The sequence below is a fragment of the Pteropus vampyrus genome, unplaced genomic scaffold (assembly GCF_000151845.1).
Source record: "Pteropus vampyrus isolate Shadow unplaced genomic scaffold, Pvam_2.0 Scaffold31, whole genome shotgun sequence".
Lineage (NCBI taxonomy): Eukaryota > Metazoa > Chordata > Mammalia > Chiroptera > Pteropodidae > Pteropus > Pteropus vampyrus.
In genome coordinates this window covers 772,656-781,932 of record NW_011888812.1, presented here as the reverse complement: position 1 = coordinate 781,932, position 9,277 = coordinate 772,656, and the positions used below count along the sequence as shown (strand labels likewise).

The 9,277-nt window shown below is 48.8% G+C and overlaps 1 protein-coding gene across 1 annotated transcript in view; it reads left to right on the top strand.

Annotated features, from left to right (window-relative positions):
• ABTB2 (ankyrin repeat and BTB domain containing 2) overlaps positions 1-9,277 on the top strand; it is a 178,317-nt gene that overhangs the window by 153,914 nt on the left and 15,126 nt on the right. The window contains exons 4-6 of the mRNA XM_011356806.2: positions 4,220-4,372; positions 5,723-5,888; positions 8,819-8,908. Coding sequence (XP_011355108.1) covers positions 4,220-4,372; positions 5,723-5,888; positions 8,819-8,908 — 409 coding nt within the window. The remainder of the gene's footprint in view (positions 1-4,219; positions 4,373-5,722; positions 5,889-8,818; positions 8,909-9,277) is intronic.

Below are 9,277 nucleotides of genomic sequence, written 5' to 3'. Positions count from 1 at the left end.
CCCCAGCATCTGTGGTCCTTGTCATTGCCCCTCTCCCTGTGTGGGGTTCCTGACGGCCAAGGCCGAGCGCCTGCACCACCAGCAACGATTTCCAGCTCCCAGCCGACCTTGTGGTCACATTTGTTTTCAGTTTTATAAGCTGGATGGAGTGGGTGGTGGGCAGCTTGCTAGCAGACTTTGCAAGTTTTACATGTTTATGCTTGCTCAAGGGCCTGTGGGGGAGAGAATTGGCCGGACCCGAAGAAGGCTGGAGTTGAGGCATTTAATAGGACCAGGTTCCTATAACCTTTTTCGCTGTTATGTATTTTCTCTATCAACAGATACTAACATAGTAATAATAATTAGCCTTTATTGAGAACTTACCATGTGCCAAATTCTCTGCTAAGCATTTTACATACATACTTCTTGTGAGGTAGTCCTAGTAGGTATATCCATTTTGCTGATGGGGCAACTGAGGCTGAGAGAAGCAAGGTAGCTTGCACAGGATCACAGTTTGATTCATTGGGATTACACAGAATTCCAACCCAGGAGTCTCCTTCCAGAGCCCAGGCTCTCGATCACTTTATAGTAGATACAGCTATCATCATGTGGAATCTGGAATAACAGCCAAAGGGGTTCCCACAATGGAAAATGTCTAAAAACTCTGACTTAACTCCTCCTTTAATAGAAACACAGGGTAATGATCTGCCCAAGTGAACAGAGCCAGTTCACTTGCCTCCTGGACACTAGAACTTTCTCTCAATGAGGATGCTTCAGGGAAGGCAAGCAGGACCCTCAAATCCCCAGGCCAGGAGTGTGCATGCAAACTAAACAATATTCTAGGCCTGGCCAGACCGTGTGCCAGCAGGTCCAGAATCCCAGCCCCACAACCTCTGCCTTATCTTAGGGATCTATCACATCTGTCTAAGGCAGCAGTTTTCAAAGTAGTGTCCGGGGAGCCCTGAGGGCCCGGAGGTTTTTCAGATGTTCACAGGGCCAAAATTGTCATCATAATAATGTGTTATTTGCCTTTCCCTCTCATTTTCTCACAAGGGTTCAGGAGAGTTTTCCAGAGGCTGTGGGACACGCAATGACATTATCACCCTGACAGCTGATGGGACGTGACTTTGTGCATTCATAGTTTTAACACTTTCTCAGTTTTAATTTCTGATACAGTCATTGTCAGTAGAATAACACAAAAGCTCTTTAGGGGCCTCAATCATTTGTAAGAGTACAAAAAGGATCCTGAGACCAAAGCGCTTGAGAACCACTTTTCCAAGGCATCAGACCCAGCAGACGCGAAGCCCGGCAGCAGGAGGGCTGAACAAAAGGGGCTCCCTCGGCCCTGCCCTGCCCTCCCTGGCTCTCGCACTGCTGACACCTGCCCTCTGGTACTGAAAGGTTTGCAGCCAAGTTCAGCCTAGGGGACAGGCAAGACAAGGGAAGTGGCCTTTTTCTTTGGGAGAGTACAAAGCAGAGAGGCTCTGGGGACAATGCAGACATCAGTCATTCTCAGCCTTGCTCCTCTGGAGCCCTTTCACCCTGGGGTTAGGACACAGCCACAGCCTAGGGAGTTTTTATAGGGATTTTCCAGACTGTCCAGTAAAGCAGGTGCCCAGTGGGCTAGGTGAAATTGCCAGAAAGGAAATAGGAGCCTGAAACCTACAGGTTCAGAGATGGATATTACTGAGACAGTCCATGAATTGCTTGTTATTTTACCTTCCCTTGGACCACAGACCCAGGACGTGGGTAGGCCAAAGAGAAGGGCCTGAAGAGGTCAGTTTTGGGGCTGGCAGGTGCCTTACTTGTGGGCAGGTGGGCACCAGCCACCACCCCAGAGACAGAGGGACAATCTCGACCCTGGAAGATTTCTGTATGTTGAGAATATAAATCAGTGTTCAATTCACAAAACACAAACCACCCTAGGTGTTCGAAGCAGGAAGAGATTTAATGCAGAGAATTAGGCACCAACAGAATCATCGGAAGGGCTTAAGGAGCAGGCTGAGCTTCCAAGAGTGACTCCAAGGACAATACAAAACTAGTCCATGGAATCTTCATGGGCTCCCTCTGAGATAGCCCCTGAGTTGCAATTTAGGATTGAAGCTGAAATCAAAAAGTCTTTGCTGTTGCTTTCAGTAGCATTACCACTGCCTCTGAAGCACCAAGCAAGGTGGAAAATGGACACTGGAAGACTCTGTAGAAGTCAAAAAAAAAAAGACCTCATGTATCATGACCGTGCATTAACAGAAACAGGCAAATGGGGCACGCAAGTGACCTGCCTCATATGCATTGACCAGATCTCATGCAGCTGCATCTTAATGGTGAAACCAGTCTTGCATTCAAAACCCCAGCTGCAAAGGAGTCAGGGAAATGTAGTTTTCAACTTTCCGTGTTTCTAAATAAGACGGTAAAATAGAGGCCAAATGAGCCAATCCCCCATATTGGCCCACTTGAGGTTACTGAATTTTTTTCATGTGCCAAGTTGTAAGAGGCATAAAACAGAATGGATCATGACACCATCTGATTAGACGTCATGATTTCCCGAGTTCCGTCTTGGATTTCCCCTAGTGCAGCTGGGAGATGCCACTTAGATCTTTAGTGGCTGCACTTGCGCTTTGTTTGGGCTGCTGGCCACGACAGGGAAGAGTGGCTGACAGATCCACAAACCATCTTTTTGTTTACGCTTCATTCTCCAATGCTGGTGGTTTAGAGAAAGCCTTCGCCTCGGATCGAAAGAACTGATGCATAGAAGTGTGCCTCTGAGCTTGCCTTCTTGCATTGTCATATAAGAATTGTAAAGTTCAGAAATATTTCGGATTGTAATCAAGAAAGATCTTACAAACAGGGGTGATTCACAAATGGATTATTATTGGTCCTTTCTAGAATCTACAAGTTCTTAGCTTCCTACTCTAATACGTGAATACTGCACCCTTGAAAATTATACTCCACTCTTTTCTGGACAGAAACAGGATTTGGTCCAGAATTGAAACTTTGGATGCATTATACTAAGTTCCTGCTGCCCAGCCATGCTTTTAGTCATTCAGCAAATGTTTATTGAAGACCTATTGTGTCAAGGTCTTCTGCTGGGTATATTTTGGGTAAAGCAGAGATGAAGAAGGCATCCTTCCTGAGGCAGAACAGCCCAGTCAGGAAGAAGAGCATTCTAAGGGATCTTGGAGCAGGAAGAGATTCTTTTCTTTGGAGAGAGAGGAATCCAGGAAGGTTTCTGGAAGGAGGTGCCATTAGAACTGAACCTTGAAGGATAAATGGGATCTAGCTGGCAGAGGTGAGAGCTGGTTCCTTCTCATGAGGAGATGGGAATGGTTAGGGTGGGCTTGAGAACCGTGAGTGCCCAGTGGTCTGGTGTGTCCTGGTGAAAGGTACGAGTCAGGGCTGGAAAGTAGGTTGGGGTGAGGATCTGGGCATCCTTGAAGGCCAAGGCTGGCCGGGCTCTCTTGATTGGTACACACAGTGCGCCAGTTAAGTGACTCAGACCCAGATATATTTTCTGAAATGACAGAATCAGACCATCAGAATAACTTCCAAATGAGCCATCTCCAAGATCTCATCTGATTATTTTATTTAAAAGATAAATAAAAGTATCCTTTGCCCTCAAGGAGAGATGCTTTTGAAACTTCGAAGATGACCCAAACTTTTAGAGACCTGAGATGTGTAATGGGCAGGCAATCTCTAGTGATTCCCTGCAGTTGATTTACTTAGTAGCTGAGGAGAGAGATTAGAGGTCTTTTTCCTGGCCAAAAAACTTCCGTGCCTGCCTAGGAGAAAGATGGTGGTGACAGCAGGAGCCTAATGCTCAAGGACACCAGGGTTGTCTGTCTGTGCTGATGAGGGAGCACAGCTCCTAATGGCGAAGCTTGGTTTGGAAGCTGGGTCTGTTTGATTCTCCTTTGAACCCCATATGAATTCTTTGGAGGGGTGGGGTGGGCAGGAGTCTCCTATTCCATATGTTGATAAACGCCTTCTTTCCCTGGCCCCCTAAGGTCCTCAGTTTTTACACCTGGTCCATGACAAGAATTCATCTGATCTATGACATAGTTTCTGTGGAATGGGACAAATTGGGGTTTCTGTGAGAAGAATCAAGTCCCCTCCATACCTCACAGCCTGAGGGTTACCAGGTGACCCTGTGGCTGCTCTCTGAGAGCACATACTGAAGGGGTCCCCTTCTGCTCTTCCAGGAGCACCCCAGCTGGCCTGACCCTCTCTCTCTGCTGCCTCACAGGCCCTTCATGCTGCTGCCACCGCTGATGGAGTGGATGCGTGTGGCCATCACCTACGCAGAGCACCGCCGCAGCCTCACCGTGGACAGCGGTGACATCCGGCAGGCAGCCCGACTCCTGCTTCCCGGCCTGGACTGTGAGCCCCGGCAGCTCAAGTATGGAACCAGGAAGGCATGAGGCGGGAGGGCCCCGGCTTCCGTGCCCACCCCTTGGCCACCCCCTCTGCTCCCCACTCCTGGAGGCTGGGACGGGGCAGCAAGCAGTTCGTAGTGTGTTCAAGCCGCTCTAAGAGCATCCTCTGTGCGTGCCAAGCCTGTTAGAACTAGTAATTCTGAGCCTTGGCTGCTTTCTGGCCACATCTTCCACAGCCACTAGTCTGGTACACAGAGCAGACACAAGTTTGGATTTGGGCAGGAGAGCGCCCCCAGTCCAACTCTGGGATATTTGGGGGGAAAGCAGCAGAAGTGGGCCTTCTTCCTCTCTTCCTGTAATTGTAGCCATTTTCTTAAGCACTTCCTAGGTGCTTAAGAAAGGGCACCGTGCTGAGCCCTTTCCGCATGTATTGTCTTAGTCCTCATGACAACTTTAGAGAAGAAAGGGGTATAATTCCCATATGACAGACAAATGGAGAAACTGAGGCTCAGGGAAGAGCAATAATTTGCCCACAGTTGGCAAAGTGGCTGTGGTCGAAATTTGAACTCAGGTCCATATGGCCCCAAGCCTGGACTCTTCATCTCCTTCCCAGTGTGCCTCTCTTGGATTGGATTGGTCTCCTGGAGTTCCAGAGAAGGTTTTTCTGGCCATTCGTGGCCTGTGAGAGCCTTGCATCTTTTTTTATGACCTGCTCAAATCCCAGTTATGGCCTCCTCTGTTTTCATGGCAAATGCCTGAACCTCATTCTAGGACATAAACCTTACATACTTCGGCCTAACCAAGGCTCCAGGCCGGAGCCTCCTATCGGAAGCCTGTGGCGTGCCATCTGTAGATGCAAGTTTTATCTTTGTGGGGCAGCTTGATTGCAATGGGATTCTGGGCTGCTCTGCTCTATCTCTTCAGTACTTCTGGGCCTCACCAGGAAGCCTTGAGGGGAGAGAACGTCAAGTCAGGAACCGGAACTTGGCCACAGTGACTGTTCTGTAGGCTGAGCGCAGCCTTTGCTGCAAAAAGTGTACAACCAGGCCCTGTGGGATAAGCGCAGGCTGGTGCTTCCTCCTCAGGCAGTCCCCTGACAGATCGTTTTAGAGGGGACTTTGTCTCCTGGCAATTGACAGCTCCCAAGAGCTCAGAGCACTTCTTTAATGTGTTTATAGAACAACAGAAGTATGTGCTCTTCATGTCACTGAGCCCAACAAGGCCAATCACTGCCGATCGGATGGTAATTCCCAGTCCTTCCCACTCGCCCTGTCTGCACAGCACAGCTGTGTCACGTCTCATTGAGAGGCGGTGTCCTGGCAGAAAGAGTCCACACAGTCATGCTCACACACATCCGGGTCTCTCCTGTGCAGACCCGAATGCTGTTTCAGTTCCTTCCGGAGGCTGGATGCCCGAGCGGCTACTGAGAGATTCAACCAGGACCTGGGTTTCCGCATGCTCAACTGCGGGAGGACGGACCTCATCAGCCAGGCGATCGAGGCCCTGGGCCCTGACGGGGTTAACACCATGGATGACCAGGTGCGTTCCGAGAGCTCTGCTCGCCGGACAGGTGGAGGGACCAGAGTCCGAGGGGATTCACGATTGCCAGAGTTGGTGGCATAGTCCTTTCTGTCCCAAACCTGAGAGCTGCTCAGCTGTGTGCTCCATGAGTTGGGCCGCCTTGGAAATCGTGCCCTGCCTGTTTCAGGTGGGACGTCAGCTCAGAGACCTCCCTAGTGCCCGTCGGAAAACTTTTGTAATGGGGATTCTGCTTCCTCCCACTGGAAGGCTGGAGTCTGTCCCAGATGGTGCAGGGCCGGGAAAAGCCCAGAGGAGGCAGCTCGATGGCGAGCTATGAATAATAATCCCCGCGACTTGTATCAGAGCATCTTGTATGCCTACTATGTGCCAAGCGCATAGAAATCCTCGCCTTCACGGAGTTAGCATTCTCGTGGGGGAGACTGATGATAAGAAACATAAACATGTAAAATACAGAGGACGTTATTGGGAAGCGCTAAGGAGTAAAATGAAGCCAGGAAAGGAAGTGTTGGAGGTGTTTACAATTTTAGAATTTAACTTGAGTTTTTGGTTTGTTACCTTTTTTTTTAGCTGTAAATAGTTAACACATATATAACAATGTTCCAGGCATTATTCTAAGCACTTGGCACAGATTAACTCATTGAATCTTGATAATAGCCCTACCTACGATGTAGGTGCTATTATTATCCCCATTTTATTGCTAAGGAGACTGAGGTACAGAGTTGACTTATCTGTCACATAACTACTAAGCAGCAGAGCTGGCATTAGACGAACCCCAGCAATCCGACTCCACGCTCTTTCCACTATGGACTATCCAACTTGTTTATTTGGTGCTATTTTGTGAGCACTTGCAGTAGGCAATGGCATTGCAGTGTGGAAGACCATAGAGAAGCATGGGGGAAAATTAATGGCAACTAGGGGCTAGGTAAGGCTCTCAGGTGAGGTGACAGCACGATATAGGGCATAATGACACACCCGGTGAACCACGTGGCCACAGTGGACTTTGATGGATGGGGCGGCGGCAACAAGGGAAGGCCTCCTCCTGATGGGTCTGAGTCAGGCCCGAGGGAAGGAAGATTGGGGTGAAGCAGAGGGGAGGGGGGAAGGCGTTCCAGGGAAGGGAGATGATGGGAGCAAGAGCGTGCAGGTGGGACTGTTGGAGCACACGCTGGGACAGGGGAGACCACGAGGCTGAGGGGCTGCAGTGGGGAGGTGACAGACTGGTTTCCAATCTCCCAGGGGCTTCTCTGTGAACACAGGTTCCAGAACTCCTTGGGAGATTTCATCCTGGGGGGTTGTCTTCCTCACGAGGCCCAGGGCCTGTAGCTTCAGACTCACCTAAGGTTTAGCTGCCACCTCATAGCCGTGGCATCTTGGACAAGCTACTCGACCTCACTGAGCCTCAGTTTCCTCACCTCCAGTATGGGGGATAACAGCACCCACCCCATAGGGCTATCGTGAGACTTTGCCACCAGTAAATGTTCAATAAACATTCATTCTGGTTTTTGTTGTTAATATGATGATGACAGTGATTATTCCTGAAATCTGTTAATTGGCCCCTTTTAATTTAACCTCTTTATGTGTCTGGAGTAGGTATGGGGCCAGCACACAAAAAGAAGGAGTTTCTCCTCGCAAGGCTCCTAGTCTGTTTCGAACTCCAAATCATGTACAGATGTATGGAGAAAAAAAAGCCAGTCATGTGCAGAGAGGGATAAAACAAAGCCAAATTTTCACTCTGTGACAGTTGGCTTTTCTCTGAATGCTTGATCCTGTTTATTCCCTCAGCCTTGGTATTTATAGAATGATCTGTGGGTAAACAGTCCTCACCCATGATTAATCTCAGGCCATTTCTTTATCTCTGGGCGTGAGGCAAGGATTTATGAGGTAAGGAGTTCTTGTCTACACACAAATAACCTAATAAATAACATCGCGGGACTCCAGACAAACGCTTGCCAGGGTCCAGCTGTGGAATAACACTTTCCACTGCTGCCTTTGCTATTACTGGCCCCAAAGAAAGATTCCTGGCCAGGAGGCAGCCCCGTTAACCACCCATCTAAACTCAGGGAGGAATGGGGCCTCAGCTTTCGGAAAAGCTCTGAAGTGCTCAGTAGCACAAGATGTTACAGTCAGACACCTACCTCTTCACCCTCTGTGAGATGCCTCAACGGGTGAGCTTCGCAGCGCAGGTGGACCTGGGACCTGGGTTCTGGTCTGAGTTCTCCTTCTCACTGTTTATGAGGCCTTGGGCAAGCTAATCCCTCTCTCTGCTTCTGATCTGTAAAATGGATAATAATAGAACCACCATAGTAGGGATGTTATGGTGTTTAAATGAGATCATGCATATAAATATGAGACAACGCATATAAATCCCTTCACACTGGCGATTTACTCTGAGCACAGGGCCTGGGGCAGGTTAGGATATGGCAATTTAATATAGTAGCAATGATAGTGTTATTGTGTTAGTTTAGTTAACTCAATCAAGATCAAGATAAGGTTACACTGTGCTAAGCACCTTATGTATAGTAACAAATACTCTTTACAGCAACCCTATGAGATACTGTCATTATTCCTATTCTAAAGATGAAGAAACTGAGGCACAGAGAGGTACAAGTATCTTTTACAAAGTTTTACAGCTCCCCGTGGCAGAGGTGGCCTTGCACCTGAGTCCAGCTGCCAGGCTTGCGTTCTTTACCCCTCCGGTGTCTGGAGGTGCTCATGGAAATGTCCCCTGCTCTCCCTTCAAGTGTCATATATCCAGTGGGCATAGAAGAGGCAGGCTGTTCCAGCATAAGGCACAGGCTTGCTCAGCATGAGCGGTGGGTCAAGCAGGAGGCCTGGGTTTATGGTTTCAGTGGCAGAGGCCTGTGGAATATGTGTCATCGTCATGTTCTATTTCCAGACAGTTTAACATCTGCCTTTGATTCATGTAGGGTATGACGCCACTAATGTATGCCTGTGCTGCTGGGGACGAAGCGATGGTCCAGATGTTGATTGATGCTGGAGCGAACTTGGACATCCAGGTGTGTAAGCACCTAGGCCCTTAACCAAGGAAGAGAACATCCCCAAGGTCTCTATCAGCCAGGGTGGGTGCAGTATTTTGAACAACTGGGTAGATGTATCTCAGAGGACTGGAAATACAAGATGCATGGACATCACAGTTAGCAAAGATTTGGGCTTTCTGAGAGGAGGTGACCTGCGGGAGCAGCTGAGTAGAGAGAATAGCCATGATTTTGTTACTTAGCACCTTTTCCCTTTACCAACCGAACCCCAGCCATCCCTACCACCCACAAATGCTTCTAGTTCCGCCTCCTTCTGAGGCATAAAGTGCTCCCTTGCTGCCACCTCTCTGCCCAGGGCAGATATCACTAATTGAACATCCTTTTAGCCTT